Raw genomic sequence first — 18,332 nt, 5'->3', positions numbered from 1 at the left:
GCCTGTTTTGCATTTATTTTAAATTATTTCTAAAACAGATATTCTACCTAACTGTAATTTTTTTCCCCTTTGGTGTACTCATAAGTGGAAAACAGCTAATAAGTTAACCTTAGGGATTTGTTCTTAGGATGCTGTTTCCCTTGACTGCAGCCGAAACTGGGCTGCCAAAAATGGAACCAAAGCAAGTCTCTAAGAAGCCTTCCGCTCCATTCTCCCCTAATTTTTTTTGCCACCACCCTTCTATTAGGTAAAATCTCTCATTCTAATATATCCAAAAGGTTGCTTATTTTTTATCTTTCCATCTTTCTGTAGAAATAAAACCAGGGCACGAAAAATCAGCTTGTAAACTTGAGGCACAAATGGACTTTGAGTACCTGGCCACTCGACCAAGTACACTGCCTGAACCATAGCGCTCTCTGATGATACCAGGGGGAAATGGTATCATTTTCCCTTACCCATCCTCTTCATCTGAGAGCCCGTTCGCCGAGACTCTTTGCGTTGCTCCAAGAGCCCCTCCTCCTCCCAGCGGCTCACTGCCCTTTACAAAGCGCTCATCTGACTCCTGTGCCTTTGCACAGGCACCCCGGTGCAGCTTTGGCCATTTTTACTAGTCCATCTTACCTCTAAGGAGACTGACAGCAATCCCTTCAAAAGGATGGAAGAGGGAAGGAACTTTACACGTGTGGACAGGATAGAGGCACAAAAGCACTGCTTACCATTTGCGCAGAGAGGTTTGACCTCAGTGTCAAAATACAGACTAATAAAATGTGATCTCAGGGAACCCACATGGTCGCTACAATCTGTGGCTCACATTCGTGAATGTGATAACCCCAATTTAATAGGATGTAAAATTATTGAAGGCATCGGCACTCTGCCCCATTTCAGGGTGAATTTACTGTGGGAATGGAGTGTTCTTCCAGAGACACCATTTAAAAAAGAAATCATGGTCATAGTGAAAGGGTGCTAATACTTGACATTCTCTCCATTTAATAACTGTAGCTAAGAATCTGAAACAAGTTTCCTCAAGAGAGCCATGTGCTTGCCAACTCCACAAAGGAATTTTTTCCCCCAGATTCCAGAAACCCATGGTGGTGACTGTTAATAATATACTAAAATTTGGGGAGCCTGGGTGGCTCAGTGGGTTAAAGCCTCTGCCTTCAGCTCAGGTCATGATCCCAGGGTCCTGGGATCGAGCCCCATATCGGGCTCTCTGCCCGGCAGGGAGCCTGCTTCCTCCTCTCTCTCTCTGCCTGCCTCTCTGCCTACTTGTGATCTCTGTCTGTCAAATAAATAAATAAAATCTTTTTTAAAAAATAAGAATATACTAAAATTTAATTCACACAATATAGAATTCAGCCTTTTTTAGGGCACTCATGGAGTTGTGCAACCATCACTACTTATCTTAGATCATTTTTATCACCCCAAAAGAAATTCCATCCCTATTAATAGTCATTCCCCATTCATTGCTTCCCCCAAACTCCGAGAAGCCACTAATCTGCTTTCTGTCTCTATGGATTTGCCCATCCTGGACAGTTCATATAAATGATGTCAGACAGTATGTGGCCTTTTGTGTCTGACTTCTTTCATTTAGCATAATGTTTTCAAGTTCCATCCATGTTGTAGCATTTCATTTCTTTTTATGCCTGAATAGTAATCCATTATATGGATATGCCATATTTGTTTATTCATCTATCAGTCGATAGCTGGTTGTTTCAACTTTTTGGCTATTATGAAAGATGGTGCTATGAACATTCATATGCACATTTTTGTGTGGACATATGTTTTCATTCCTCTTGGGTATATACCTAGGGGTGGAATTTCTGGGTCATATGGAACTTTATATTTAACTTTTGAGGAACTGCCAAACTGTTTTCCGTAGCAGCTGCACCATATTACATTCCCACAAGCAAGGCAAGTTGACGGGATTTTTCTGCATCTTAGTCAACACTTGTTATCGTCTGCCTTTTTCATTTAAGCCATCCTGGTGTGTGTGAAGTGGTATCTCATTGCACTTTCAGTTTGCATTCCCCTGATGACTCAAGATGCTGAGCATCTTTTCATACACTTATTAGCACATCTGCTTATCTCCTTTGGAGAAATGCCTATTCAAATCTTTGGCCTATTTTTTCATTGGATTATTTGTCTTTTTATTGTCCTGTTGTAAGAGTTTGGATACAAGCTCCTTGTCAGATATGTGATATGCAAATATATTCTCCCATTCTGTAAGCCGTCTTTTCATTTCTTGGGGCTATCTTTTGAGGCACGGAAGTTTTACATTTGGTGAAGTCCAATCTATCTATGTTTTTCTTCTGTTGCTTATGCTTTTGGTGTTACAGCTAAGAACCATTACCTAATCCATGGTCACAGAGATTTACTCCTGTTTTCTTCTAAGAATTTTTTAGTTTAACTCTTAAATTTTGTCCTATAATCCATTTCTAGCTAATTTCTGTCTCTAGTGGGAAGTAGGGGCTCAACTGCATTTTTTTGCTTGTGGATATTCACTTATGCCAACACTATTGATTGAAAGACTATTTTTCCCATTGAATTGTCTTGTCACCTTCTTTGGAAGTCAGTTGACCATACATGTGAAAGTTTATTTCTGACTTCCCAGTTCTGTTCTATCTATATGTCTATCCTTATGCAGTATCACACTGTCTTGATTACTGTAGTTTTATAGTAGACTTTGAAATCAGGTAGTGTGACTCCTTCAACTTTGTTCTTCCTTTCCTGGATTGTTTTTGCATTTCCATAGGAATTTGAGGATCAGCTTGTCAGTTGAGATTACATTGCATCTATAAATCAGTTTGGGGGATATATCTTAACATCTTAACAATATTAAGCCTTCCAATCCATGAATATCTTTCCATTTATTTGTGTCTTTCATTTCTTTTGACAATGTTTTATAATTTTCAGCATACAAGTCTTACACTTTCTTTGTTAAATTTATGCCTAAGTATATTTTTGATGCTCTTGTGAATAGAATTGTTTTCTTAATTTTTTAATTTGTTCATGTCTAGGGTTCATAGAAATGCAATTTATTTTTATATTGATTTTATATCTTGCAACCTTTCTGAATATTAATTAGTTCTAATGGTGTTTTTGTGAATTCCTTAGGAATTTCTATATACAAGATCATGTCATTACAAATAGAGATAGTTCCACTTCCTTTCCAATCTGGATGTCATTTACTTCTTTTTCTCACCTAATTGCCCCCACAAATGGATTTCATTTGAATGAAAAACTTTTCTTTCTTTCAAGATATTTAAGATTTAATACTTCAACTACTGTGGCCCAGTAGTGAATTCTAACACAGACATGATGAGCTCAGTCAGGCCTAGAAGTATTCTATTGGTATGATGTATAGGAAATGTACTAGATACAAAAGAAAAATTTTGACAATTATCCTGGGACTGGAAGTCCATCCAGTATATGAATGCAGGTATGAAATTACCTCTGCTGGCTAGCTTTGTAGTCAATGTATAGAGAGAACTAACATGTAGGGTGGTTTCTGCCTCATAAACTGGGCTTCTAGGGGCACCTGCGTGGCTCAGTCAGTTAAGCATCTGACTCTTGACTTTGGCTCAGGTCATGATCTCAGCATTGTGAGATGGAGCACTGCACTGGGCTCCATGCTGGGTGTGGAGCCTGCTTAAGATTCTCTCTCTTTCTCTGTCTCTCTCTCTCTCTGTTCGCCCCCCCCCCACTTTCCCTCTCTAAAAATAATTAACTAAAATAAAACAAAGGACTTCTAGGTGATGAGTTACAGCTATTCTGGTTCTACTTCTGGATTATGACAGCATCTCCTCTTCTGCTGAGTGCCTGTCAGGCCAGGTATTCCCCCTGGTGCTAGAGATAAACCAACCCAAACAGATGAGGCCTGTCTCCTCAGGGGGCTTATATCTGTTAGGAAATACAGACGATAAAGACGTACAAACAAATACATAAAGTGATTATAAGCCATGATAAGGATGTGGGAAGACAAAGACAAGATGGTATAACAGACAACGGGTTGGCCAGGATGGTGGGTACTTTAGATATTATCTGACTGAGTAGGTGACATTTGAGCTGAGATCTGAAATTTAAGATGGAGCCAGCTCTGCAAAGAACCTGGGAATACTGTTTCAGGTATCAGGAACAGTAGGTACAAAGCTTCGGAAATGGATGTCTTTGGGGAATAGAGGAGGCCCACATAGCTAGATCTTTCGGGCAAAGGGAGGGAAAGTAGTGGAGGATGAGGTCAGAGCTGTTAAAAGGCCCAGATCACATGAGATCAGGATGGCCATGTAAGGAGGGTGGCCTTTATTCCACATGCAATGGCAAGTCTTTGTAGGGTTTGAAGCAGGGCAATAATATTTACATTCAAAAACTTCCCTCTTGCTGTGTCAAGGATGGATGCAACAGGGCAGGAATAGAAGCAGAGAAAGCAGTTGAGGCATCACTCTCTGATAGATCAGAGCAGAGATGAAGAAAAGTGGCAGATTCCCAGAATAACTAAGAGCTAGGACTGATAGGATAGAGGGAAGAGGAAACAGGCAGAATCAAGGATGACTCTGAGGCTCAGGACCTGAGCTACAGGGAGGGTGGTCATGTAATTCGCTGGGCTCTGGGAGACTGTGAGCAGACCTGAGCCATCAACTGAGCCATCAAGGTACTACAGTCAAGAATTATAAGCTGACTCCCCATGGAAAATCAGCTCTCACATGGGGTGCCTGGGTGGTTCAGTTGGTGAAGTGTCCAACTCTTGATTTTGGCTCAGGTCATGATCTCAGGGTTGTGAAATGGAACCCTGAAGCAGAGATTCTCTCTCTCTCTGCCCCTCCAACCCCCACCCCATGCTCGCTCGCTTGCTCACTCTCTCTCTCTCTCACACACATAAATAAATCTTGAAAAAGGAAATCTGCTGTCGCAAAGTGCCAACTTGAAGCAACTCTATGACAAGGAACAATCAAAGACTCTTACAAAAGAAGGTGCAGGAGAATTGTTCTCCTAATCCCCTGATATGCCAGAGTACTAGTAATTCTAAGGAACACTTACTGAAATTGATTTGCTAACTTCTTGGTAAACCTCATCCTTGCAATGTCTTACTCATTTTTTAAATAGAGTTCCCTATTATTAAGTTCAAATATTTTTAATTAAGAAACAAGTACAACCCTTTGGGTAATACCATAACATGTAGATAGCTAGTAATTAAACTTTTCCACATGTATAACTGCATTGAAACAGTTTTGAATGAAGCATTTTAAACCTGTAAATGTAATTATGTGCATCTTTAAACAAACAAACAAATAAAAAAGACATAGGCTTTGTGGTTCCAGAAAAAGTTTGAACTTACTGAAGAATGGTTATTTTCATAAGAAAGACAAAATATGCTACCAATTACAAATCCAGGTATTCTTAGAAAAAAACAAGACATGAGATTTTATAGGGAAAAATTATAAAATGAATACCATATAACTTTAGTTTAATTTTTACATTTTCATTTTTGAAAATCAAAACTGAATTATGGAAGGACATTTTATATGTGTTTTAAGCTGTGGTATAATTTTTTTTTAATTGTCAAGCCTTTTCCTTTGAATATTGAAAAAGGATTAGTTTGACCGCCTCCCTGATGAACTTGGGCTCGTGTTTTTTTGAAATAATAGAGGCTTACTGATCTATGCAATTTGTACACTACAAACTTAGAGGAAAATGAATTTGTAAATCATTTTAGAGTTTTAAAAGCATTGTTCCATTATATAAAGTTCTGCATTTTCTAGGGTATATAATATTCTGTGTTCAAAGGGAAGCCATCTGTCTCTCTCTGAATTTGCCACTCAAGTATGCCATTTGCAGCTGTCTTTCCAACAACACCCCATTGTTTGAAGACTTCATAAATGTCTGTCTGACCCCTGACTTCCTTCAGTTACAACAATATTCCATGGTTGCAAAACACCTGTCTGGGGGTCAGGTTATCCTGTGTGCTGTACATATGTCGATCATCCTCGCCTAAATGTGCAGGTTCACCCAAAGAGACTCTTTCCTTCCAAGGCTATCACTATAGATGACTACTGGCCTCATGCTCTCCTGAGCCACCTGATAGACAGCTTTCACCTTTGCCACCCTCAGGACTTTCCCCAAAGAGAGCTCTACAGCATGTCTATCTACATTTTCATTCTTCCAAGCAGTCGAGAGCAGTGGACACCACGGCTCAGAGCACCAGCTCAAACCAGCAGACCTGGATTTTCGTTCTGGCTTTGCTTCTTTTTACTTATGTGACCTTGGACGCATGTCTTAACTTCCTTGAACCTCAGTTACCTCATCTGTCAACTTTGAGAAAATAATAATACTTATTCCATAGGGTCATAATGAATATCACATGAGATAGTACATGTGGAACACTTAGCCCATATCAACCAGATATTTTCCTCTACCCGTGTCTGAGTAGTTAGAAATGTAAACCAGTATGCCTGGCATACTAAAGCACACTTTTTCAAATCCAATAAAATTCCAGAAACTAATTATTGGTACTGTTTGATAAGGGAGAGCTATGTGTGTTTCTTGTCCTCTGTTAAGAATTGAATCAAGTGCTAACATAAAAGTGAATTAATGGGTCACTTCTGTCAGATAACGTGTTGGTATTTTGTCAATGTTCACTGAAGAGAGAATAATATTTAGAAGCAGGACCTGTTGTGTCTCCAGTCATTCCCCTGTAGAGCACTCTTTGTGTGCCTGCCTTATTCCCAGAGCTAAATTAGAGATCCGCAGCTCCATGACTGATAGGATGAATTACACGTGGACAAGACTAGTAACAGCTTATAAATTGTTTATACCTATGAACTGTTAACCATGGTGAGAATGTGACATTTGTTACATTGGACACTCCTACCAATTAGTAATCTTTGAAGAAGAGTTTGTTATTTCATATTTTGTCAAAACTATACTCTTTCCTTGCCTCTGGGGGAAAAAAAAAACACAGAGTCATTGTGTCAGTTTTATCGGTCAATGCACTGCTGGGGATATTGCTGAAGCTACAGAATTTGGTGGTTAAATAACATTGGAGCTACCAGTAACAGGATTTGCATTAAGCATAGAAATTTTCTGGGTGGAATTTGCTTCTAGCCCTCTTATTTTTATTTGTTGGGTTTTTTTTTTTTTTTCAGTCTAAATTTTTGCTGATACTACAGATGCATCTAGTGTCTAATTTAGTTGTTGACCAAGGTGAAATGGTCCAGAGTAGAAGTATCTTAAAATAATTAAAAATGTCATCATGGTCCAAATTTTGGGTGATGATATGGACCTGCAAAAGTCATTATTCATATCACCAAACAATGTGCCAGTTACTGTAATGAAGAGGAGCAGTTTCAGATTCTCAGAAGTTTCAGAAATTGTAGACAGACTTGACAAAAATTAAGAGACTAGCAGAAGTATGAATCCATGAGAACACATTAGTTGCTTAGCTAACACACTGTAACTTTTTTACTATGGATTCTCCAATATTTTAATGCTAAGGTTAGCATCCTACTAGTCAAATGTTTACAGAAGAAATTCATCTTCTTTGATGTCTTGGCTTTCCTAATTTTAAAGGAACAAGTCATACTTGCCATTTTCCTATTTTATGGAAGAGGCCTTAAGCTGATAGTATTTCCTGACCCACTGAGATCAAGGTCTTTGATTCAAGAACCTTGTTTGTGAATTTAAAGATTTAGGGCACTTGCCATATGCCAAGTGCTCTACAAGGTGCCCCACTCTTTCTGTCCAGTCTCCATCTCCAACCCTTATAAGAGGCCTCACTTATTTCTGTTTGACAGACCAGGAAGTCCAGAGGCTTTAGCTAGTTCACATCCAATAAGTGACTAAACAGAGAGTCATACTCAAGAGTTTTGGCCAGAAAAGCTGGTTCGCCTTCCAATACCCTGGACCACCATCCCCAATTAAAGCTAATTGAAAAGGTTCTGTGATCAGGGCACCTAGGAGGCTCAGTCGGTTAGGTGTCCAACTCTTGATTTCGACTCAGGTCATGATCTCTCAGGGTCATGAGATCAAGCCTCAGCGTGGAGCCTACTCAGGATTCTCTCTCTCCTCCTTTTGCCCCACCCCACCCGTCCACCCCCAACCCACTCACATGCACTCGTGCTCTCTCTCAAAAAAAATTCTGTGATCATGTGGCAATTTAACTTCCATTGCCACTTTAAGCTTCACACATTTTTTTTAAATTTATTTGAGAAAGAAAGAGAGCATGTGCTCTGGGGGTGGGGGGCATTGGGTAGAGCAGAAGGAGAGGGAGAAGCAGATTCCCCACCGAGCAGGGAGCCCCATGCAGGGCTCAGTTCCCAGGACCCAGGGATCACGACCTGAGCTGAACTTAACTGACTGAGTTAATCTAACTCACTTAACTGACTGAGCATCCAGTATTAAACTACTTCACAGTAGTTTAATATGCAAATGCATGCACAGTTGTTGGTATGTCTATCATTACTGGATTATAACCAAAGTGTTTTATATTCTAAAACAATCTGACCTTAAAGTTATGATCTTCCCACTCCAGAGGTGTTGGCTTACCTCTGCTATTTTCATTTCTGTAAGCAGGCACAATAATTATTTTCCCCCTGGTTCTTTAAATAATATTTAAATTTAAGTTATATTTAATATTTACAATATTAATTAATTTTTATTTACATATAATATAAATAAATATATTTATATCTATATATGATATATTAATATTGTGTGTTAATTTATATTTATATGAATTATAATTTATATTATATAGTTATATATTATATGTTAATGTTTATAATATTAATTAATATTAAATAATAATACCATGTACTGAATGACTGCTGTGCTTACCCATGTACAAGGCTACAGTCGTCTTATAGATGGCATATCCTTGAATATAATTTAAAACCTGTTCCATTTGGTGTTACTAGATTCCTTCTAGTCTATAGTAATTGTTCAACTCATGAAGTACCCTTGAACTTAGTAGATAGGTGCTGGGAAATTACAAATTATTTATCAATAATAAGAGCTCAGCTGTGGTTCAGAGAATTCTTTCTGAAAATTAGCAGGCTGACTCCCAAGATAAAATGTACGGAAGTATATGGTATGGAAGTCATGGAGGGAAAGGGTGTTCGATACAAATATAGCACATCGATATAAAGATCTTTTTTAAAAAATACTTTCACGCTCCTCCCCTCCAAAAAAGAGAGCAACACATCTATGAGATAGAAAGCTACCCCTTTGCAAGGACTTTTTGCCAATATTGGTTAAACTACCCAAGAATTCTCTACCTAAGACATTCTTAAGGGATTAGTATGCAAAGATGATGAAGTATGAATTGAGTTAAGGATTGTGAAATGTCTCTAGGTTATAGCCAAAATGTTTGTGACAGACATCTTGGAAGTGGCATTGCGTCTGGTTAAGCCTAGGTCAACATGAATGCCATTGTTCTAAAACACAACCTAGACTCTGACCTATTGTTTTTTCTAACAGCCTGCTTACTGATTTCTGCTGTGTTAATTCATTATAGCATCCCTTCGGTATAGCAGTTTTTCAAGTTGTACTGTAGCTTGGTCTTTACATTTCAATTTACCTCTTTGCATGATGAAGAAATATGCTAAAAGCTACCATACACTGTGAATGAGTTATTTGCTCAAGTGTGTGTCACTTGAGGCTCATGCCTGAGATTTCTGTCTTCATTCTTCTTTTCCATGGGCCTGCGTTCTCAGTGAATCAGGGTAAACTCTAGTATGGGATACGTGCTCAAGAATTTGAAACAAGTCTTCAAACGGTGCTAGTTGGTGAAGAGATGTCCTGGAACGCTAATTTACCATCGGCTCATTTTTAAAATGTCAATGTAGCAATACTTTTGCTGTCTGCAAATATCAATAGAGAGGAGATTAATCTTCATATTAAAATGCCAGTTGAGGTTTAAAATTAGCTTTGGAAAATGGACTTCTGCTACTTTTCCAATGTCTGCTATGACGTTAAGAGTTCAGAAAAACTTCCAAAACTTTCTAATTATAGCTTCAGCACTCTTAATGACATAAATTTGAAAGTAGCAACGATACTGAACCCCCAGAATTTACAAAATGCACCTTTATCCCTACTAAGATGGTCCAGAGCAAGGTGCCAGTGACTAAGAACTATTACTTCCTAGGAAATCTTTTCTGAGTCTTAGACTCCTTTGCCACTTTTGGTCATGGAGAAGTACACAAATCATAAACATACACTCTGATGAATTTTCACCAACTGAACAAATCCATGTGACCATGATCCAGAACAAGAAAGAGAACAATGCCAGTGCCCCCAGGAGCCCCATTGTACTCCCTGTCAGTACCCCTTCCTGCCACCATCCCTTCACAACTTCCGCTGAAATCCCCAAGACTAGTCTTGCCCATATATACCCTCTTGTGCCTGGTTTCTCTCGCTTAGCATTTCTTTTATGAGAGTCAATGTATCATTTTGCTGCTGTATAGTGTCCTGCTATCACACCACCCTGCTGATGAGAGTTACTAAGAATATGTCTTTTTTTAAGAATATGTCTTGTTTAACCTCTCTTTTTTAAATTCATTATTGAAGTATGGTTGGGATACAGTATATTAGTTTCAGGTGCATAACAGAGACTTGAGAGTTCTGTGCATTACTCGGTACTCACCATGGTAAACATAGTCACCATCTGTCACTGTACAATATTACTATTATTGACTATATTTACTATGCTGTACTTTTCATCTCCTTGACTTATTTTATAATTCATAGACTTTTTAGCTCCGTGACTTATTTTATGACTGGTAGTTAATACCTCTTAATCCCTTCACCTATTTCACCCATCCCCTCATCAACTTTGCTTCACCAACCACCAGTTTATTCTCCCTATTTAAGAGTCTGCTTATTTGTTTGTTTTCTTTTTCAGATTCCACATGTAAGTGAAATCATATGGTATTTGTCTTTCTCTGTCTGACATTTAACTTAGCATAATACCCTCTAGACCCATCATTGTTGTTGCAAATGGCAAGATCTCATTCTTTTTCATGACTGACATTCCTGTGTGTGGGTGCATGTGTGTGTACCACATTTTTATCCATTCATCTGTCAATGGACACTTGGGCTGCTTGCATATTTTTGCTATTGTGAATAATACCATAATAAACATAGGGTTGCATATATCTTTTCAAATTGATGTTTTTATTTTCTCTGGATAGAATACAGTATCGAGATTCCTCAAAAAATAAAAAATGAAGATCTCCTATGATCCAATAAGAATATATCTTTTGAGAGAATCATAGGCTGTTAATGAGACTTGGCCAGGGAAGTGGAAGCCATTTGGTCGTAAAAGGTTTAGATTAAATTCTAGATATTCTAGGTATTTCCAGGGCACCTGGGTGGCTCAGTTGGTTAAGCAACTACCTTTGCCTTAGGTCATGATCTCAGGGTCCTGGGATCAAGCCCCACATTGGGCTCTCTGCTCAGCAGGGAGTCTTCTTCTCCCCCTCACTCTCCCTCTGTGTTATCTCTCTCGCTCTCTCTCTCTCTCTCTCAAATAAATAAAACCTTTTGAAAATTAATTAATTAATTAATTCTAGGTATTTCCATCCTTATTATTTGGGAACCATTTTGCTGATTTCATTTCTGAAACAGTATGTACAATACATAATGCTTTCTATGAATAGAAACTCCATACTTCCAGTTTTTCTCATGTTGTTTGGCCTGGTGGTTAGAATACGCTGCCACACCACCCTTCTTATCCTTCAAGGTCCAGCTTAGAGACCACCGCCTCCCTGAAGCTTGACTGATTCTACAGGACGTGACCTTTCTCTTTTCTGAAATGCCAGACTATTTGGTATACCTCCCTTTCCTCACATGCCTTTTACATTATGTTCTGTTCTAACAGCCACCATCCCCTCTGTAGTAGCAATTTCTGTATCTTGGTGTAACTTAAAAGAATACAAAGAGTCAGGGATAGTTTGGTAGACCTTCATTAAGAGTTGTTTTTTTGTTTTTTTGGTTTTTTTACATGGTGTCCCCTATGCTGTAGGTGTCAGGCATTGTGACAGTGCAAACCTGATTCAGAAAGAAAGTCTCAGAGATTTTATAGGTTCCAGAATGAGAATAACAGCCCAATTTTCTCCCAATTTTATTATTCTCCCATCTATATAGAATGGAATGAGTTTCTTCACCTGATCTTATTAACCCATGGCCGTGTCTCATTTTGGCTCTACACCGCCATTGTGAACTTAGCCTTAGAACTTAGAATGGTTCAGTAAAACCAGTTCTTATCTGAGGCTCACAACGTTCTGTGGGCAAGTGTTTGATCCATTAAGCTGTTCTGCCTTAATATCTTGAGAAAAGAGATTAGGCAAAGGGCATCAAGTTGTAAGGTTACTTTTATTTGTTTTGTTTTATCGTTTTGCTGGAATTATCTGTTTCCCTTTTTAATCATGATCAAGACTCTGTGTGATTAAGTAGTACTATACCCAAGTGTATGCTACCTTTTTTATTTAAGTAGGCTTCATGCCCAATAAGGAGCCCAACACAGGACTTGAACTCAGAACCCTGAGATTAAGACCTGAGCTGAGATCCAGAGTCAGACGGACACGTAACCAACTGAGCCACCCAGGTACACCCAGTGCTACCTTATTTTATGCTCAATTCTTTCTAGCTCTTGATTGCCCTACTAGACTGTAAAGCCTGTGAAAGCAGGGGCAACATCTCACTTGTCTTTGTGACATACTGTGTTAGGCTTCTAAAAATGTCTGAAAATCAAAGAAAATGAGTGGCTCAGCTGGCTTCATGAGGGAAGAACTTGCCCGGGAATCTGAGCACAGCTGAATTGTATAGCCTTGAGCCCATTACCTCCTTCCTAAAACAAATCCAACTGATAATGTCTCCCTTCTTTCCTACAAGGATATTTTGAGACAAAATTAGGTCATATGTAACATTTTGAGGCTTTTGGAAATAGAATGAGATAAGACACTTGTCTCTCACATGTTGTATAATTTAGTTAGATGCCATCTTGTGCTACAGTCCCCTTTCCTGTGAAGACTTTCTTATAAGCCTTCTTTAAAAAAAAAAAAATGTAATTTAAATGATTTAGCCTTTCCAGTGATTTTGAAATGGTTTAAGAGATTACAAATCAAGAATGTATCAGGGGACCAAGTTAATTATCTGTCTCTGCCACCAGTTGCTCTATTCATGATCCTGGAGAAAGTCACTTTTTCTCTCTGCCCATTTTCACCAGCTCTTCCAGTGTGTTGTTAGAATACACTTTTAGTGTTGTAGGAAGGAAATTCATGGAAATTCCGAGTTCTGAGCAGACTTAGCATCAACGGTTCCTGGCCCATAATAGGGTCTCAGTGAGTATTTGTAGAGTAAACTAATGAATGAACCAATCAGTGCATTTCCGCCATAGCATTCCCGGCAGGCACCATTTCCCCAGCATCTGCTTCCGTACATCCAGTGCTAGAGAGAGCTCACTCCCTCTGAAGTCCACTCCTTCCCTTTGTCAACAAATGTAATGACTATCCAGTGCCACCTTGGACTCCTGCGAGGCATCTTCCAAATCTGCAGGGCAGTTAGACACCCCCGTGCTGTGTTCCTCAAGCATCTTAGACACATCTGTGTTGTAGTGTTAATCTGGGTACATATAATACTCTGACTTCTAATGCCTGTTACGTCTCCCTCTCTCTACTGTGAGCTCCATGCGGACAGAGGGGTGCCTTATTTTCTTTACACCCCTGCCTCCTGACATAGTACAGAATAGGTGAGAGACTGGGGGAGGGGGAAACAGAAAATGAAAAGAAAGAACGCTAATAACAGGGAGCACATGTATTGACGGCCAACTCAGCGGTCCTCCTAAGAGGGAGGTACTCACCCAAGCAGATGTGCACTGAAAACCATCCACTGGGCTCGAGGAAGAAAATGTTGAAACTATTTCCATTGTTTTTTAAGGTCAACCATTTTAATTTCTGTTTTTACGTTTGTTTTATACTATGCATACCAGTTTAATATAGCTATACATGTGTTTAATTAAAGACAAAGATATATTAGAAGGTGCATACTCAAATGCTTTTTTCATAGAGGTGCACACCATAAGTTTGGAGACCTTTCATATAGCTGTTCATCAGGTATTATGCTAAGCATTTTGCATGCATATTATTTCATTTAGCCCATTGAAAATCATGTGACATATATACTGTGGTTCCATTTTGCAGATGAAGAAACTGAGGCATGGAGAGGTTAGATAATTTGCCCAATCACATCCAGCTGGTAACTGGTGGGATGAGGGCCCAGGCTCAGATCCTTCTGGCTTAACCACTGTCCATTCTCTCCTGTTTTCTGTCCTAACACCTATGGTTGTACTTGAGGCAAAATACAGGTCTGTTGATTAAATACATGAAATGAATGGATGAATTAATCATACTGAGTACATATTAAAGCTTTCTCAAGAAAAACTGTGAGAATTAAAATAAAATTTCCTTTCTCATTATAAAAGTGTGTTGGCAGCAACAAGCCAAATGACATGCCCAGGTGACACATTGGAACACTTCATTCCATTTCTTGACAGAAAAACTGAAGCGAAGCCCAGCAAGTCACCGTTCTACGCTGAGCCCAAAGTCAAGCTGCTAGTCTTGTTTTTACATTTGATGACTGAACTACATTGTTTTTATTGAGCTATAACTCATATACCATAGAATTCAGCTTTTTAAAGAGTACAGTTCAGTTTTTAGTATATTCACAAAATTCTGTAACAACTGAATTTCAGAACGTTTGCATCACCCCCCCCCCAAAGGAACTACATACCCACTGGCAGTCACTCCCCATTCCTGCTCTCTCCACCCTGGGCAACCACCAATCTGCTTTCTGTCTGTATGGATTTGCCCATCCTGGACATTTCATATTAGTGAAATCATACAGTCTGTGACCTTTTGTCTCTGGCTTCTTTCACTTAGCATAGTATTTTCAAGGTTCATCCACGTTGTAGCGTGTGTCAGTACTTTGTGACTCTTCATGGGCAAATTACATTCCATTGTATGGATAAACAAAGATCTATCCATCAGTTGATGGACATTTGGTTGTTTCCACCTTTGGGCTGTTATGAAAAGTGCTGCTGTGAACATTTGTATTCAAGTCTTTGTATGAACGTATGTTTTCAGTTCTCTTAGATATATGCCTAGGAGCGAGTCACTGGGCCACATCGTAGATACTGAACGTTTTAAGGAACCACCAAACTGTTTTCCAAAGTGGTGGCGCCATTTTACATTCCCACCAGCAATGTGTGAGGATTCCAGTTTCTTTACAGCTTCACCAACTCTTGTTGCCGTCAAACTTTTGTATCTAGTGGTTGTGAATGAGATTTCATTGAAGTGCTGATTTGTATTTCTCTAATAACAGTGAAGTCAAGCATCTTTTCTTGCATTTATTTTTCCCCCAATTATTTCTTCTGAATTTAAATTATTCTTATTTTTCTTTTTCTTTTCTTTAGTGCCTTTCATTGGAATATAAATTTCATTCTTCTTGTGATATCTGTTTTGTCCTAGGAACTCTCAAAACATATTAAATACTTATGAAATCTCCTGTTAGAGATTGTGTAGCCTCTCAGGGTGCCAAGCTGCTGGAGCCATGAGTTGTAAAAATTTAAATGAGTTTCCACCAGAAACTTTCCAGAAAATCTCTATATTACATTATTAGATCACAAGCTTTGATAATCGCCAAATTATAATAATGATAGCACTATATTTAAAACTTCATAGACACACCAAGACTTTTTTTAATTATATTTTCTTAACTTTTTACATCCCTATGAGGCAGAAGAGAAGAGAAGGCAGTAGCTGTCTCAAAGGGTCCTCCAAGAAAGTAAGTGTAGAGATCTGAATATCTAAAAAATTCTAGTGTGTCATGAAACAAACCTTTTTTTTTTTTTTTTTTTTTTTTTTTTCATAAAGAGGGAAATGGAGGGCAGGGAGGGAAAGAGAGAATCCCAAACAGGTTCCATGCCCAGCGTGGAGCCCTGTGCGGGGCTCGATCCCATGACCCTGATATCACCACCTGAACCAAAATCAAGAGTCAGACGCTTAATTGACTGAGCCACCCAGGCACCCTGTGAACAAACCTTTTTGAGCACAACCCAGATGGATAAGAAAATTTTAAGATTATTAGAAAGTTAAATGGCAGTCCTGGATGTAAATCAGTACTCAGATGTGATACTAACATTTCAGCGATGTTGAAATTAACCTTTACTATCAAAGTTGGTTTAGAGAAAGGAAAGGTTTTGAAAATTCCATATGACAATTTCTTACCTGTACATTGAGAGAATATTTACATTAACCTTCAAAGATCTTTAGTGGTATTCTTGGGGGGAAATATGCCTGACAGATTACTTGTATAGTAAAGGCCATATCAGTGTGTGTATTATAGTTGTGAGTTCTTTCTGGCTTTCAGAACTTACATGTTCCCATCTTAAGATTAAATTTTTTAATTTTTATCAACATTAGTCATTCTCAGTCTCACTATAAGTTAAACATATTTGGTCGTAATGTTCACAGTGATAAAATTCACCAGTATTCTTGAAACTGGACTTTTGTATGGAAAATGATGTTTCTTTTCAAAAAAACTTTTTGAATTTTTGTTTAGTCAAATACAGGTCAGGCCCCAGGCATGGGAAATACAGTGAGTGTAAGATGGTCATTATGTTTGCCTTTGCAGAGCTTGTAGACCACCTGCAAATGCCAAAAACCATTAGGTAACTGCAATTGTGATAAATGCTAAAAATGAACACCTTCTGATTCCATGAGAGTGGAGGGGTCGCCCCAGTTTGTGATTGTCAAAAAAGGCTTCCCTGGGAGATGACACAATGTGGGACCTAAAGGAGTTAGCCAGCACAGGCTAGCACTAAGGCAGACAGGAGCCTGATGCTCTTGAGGACTTTAATGAGCAACAGTGTGGCTGATATGCCCAGAGCAAAAAGACAAGGTCAGGCAGGTGGGGCAGGCATTGTATGAGGGCACTTAAGAATCTGGGCCTCGGTCAGTGGAGAGCCACCGAGGGGTTAAGGCTGTAGAGTAGCATGTGTTGGTGGTCTATAAATTCAGAACAGGCACCTGACCCTTTGTCGCTGTCTTTTCTTGATCAGGAATATGACTGGAGAAACTATCAGCCCAGCCAGATGAGTGAATCTGAGTTGCAAATGCTGGCAAGCCTGCGGCGGCAACAGAATGAAGAACTGGAGGACACAGGGGATTCCCACGTCCTGAGTGCATCCCAGGTTGACAACTGTAACGTCAGCATTAGTACCAGCAGTGACGACACAACCACCTGGAACTCCTGCCTGCCACCTGTGAGTCCAGGGCCCTGGGTCTTTGTGTAATGCCTTAACGAGGAGCAAACTTCTTTCTAACAAAGCCCAGCCTTGCTGGGAAAACTAGGGCCACCACGAGAACCCTCCCCATGAGAAATATTCAGGGCCCATTCAGGAGCACCTGACTGGCTGAGTCAGTAGAGCAGGCAACTCTTGATCTTGGGGTTGTAAGTTCAAACCTCACATTTGATGTAGAGATTACTTAAAAACAAAATAAAGAAATAATCAGAGCCCATTCTGGAATAGTGTTTCAGGCCTGAGGGCATTGTCTTTTCTTAAACTGTCTTACTCACCTTCAGATAATGTAGGCTCATTGTGTGCTGATATATACCAACATACACTGAAAGCAAAAAGGAATCATTTTACTGTCAATTCTGGGTCTCTCATGGCCCCTGCAGCTCCTAGCATAGGCCTGGCACATAGAGAGGGCTCAGTATTTGTTAAATTAATGAACACAAAAGATGTTTGCTGTTCCCTGTGCCTGAGAGCCATGATAGGTACCACAGACAATTCAATAGCTTATCTTTTCCCATATGTTTATACAGTTAAAGCACTTTTAAATATGGCCCATCATCCTCACTATGGACCAGCAGAGGAGTTGGAACAGGTCAAAGTCTTCCTGTCTTTCAGGTGAAGAAATTAAACTCTCCTGGACCCAAGCTTCCACACCTGGTCAGTGGCAGAGCCCAGAGCAAAGCCCAGTGTTTTTACTCAGTCTGTTTTCTCTCTTCTGGCCTTGGGGATCTTATGGCTGAATTGGAAAGACAAAGTGGAAACATTGATAGAACAGTCCTATACAGCTTTAAAAATGTCATAAGTCAGAATAGTAAAATTAGTGTTTTAATAGTGGTAATTAAAGCTACTATTTCTTTAAGCACAGAGATATTTTAAGACCTCCATAGGCCCAAGGAAATTTCCTTGAAGTGTACTTATATTTACCTATAAGGCTACATTCAACATCAAATCAAACAAATTAAAATCCACTTTCATCCAGCAG

General features: G+C 39.1%; 1 protein-coding gene across 7 annotated transcripts in view; it reads left to right on the top strand.

Moving 5' to 3' along the window:
• The window catches only part of LOC111144282 (chromosome unknown C3orf67 homolog), a 247,545-nt gene that overhangs the window by 170,798 nt on the left and 58,415 nt on the right, over positions 1 to 18,332 (top strand). For all 7 annotated transcript variants that reach the window (XM_022498519.1, XM_022498523.1, XM_022498520.1 and 4 more), the window contains one exon: positions 17,111 to 17,314. In XM_022498519.1, the coding sequence (XP_022354227.1) occupies positions 17,111 to 17,314 (204 nt within the window). The remainder of the gene's footprint in view (positions 1 to 17,110; positions 17,315 to 18,332) is intronic.

Source organism: Enhydra lutris, unplaced genomic scaffold (genome assembly GCF_002288905.1).
Source record: "Enhydra lutris kenyoni isolate GAN:26980312 unplaced genomic scaffold, ASM228890v2 scaffoldscaffold10, whole genome shotgun sequence".
Lineage (NCBI taxonomy): Eukaryota > Metazoa > Chordata > Mammalia > Carnivora > Mustelidae > Enhydra > Enhydra lutris.
Note: the sequence above shows the minus strand (reverse complement) of the source record. Positions and strands in the feature narration are given on the sequence as shown.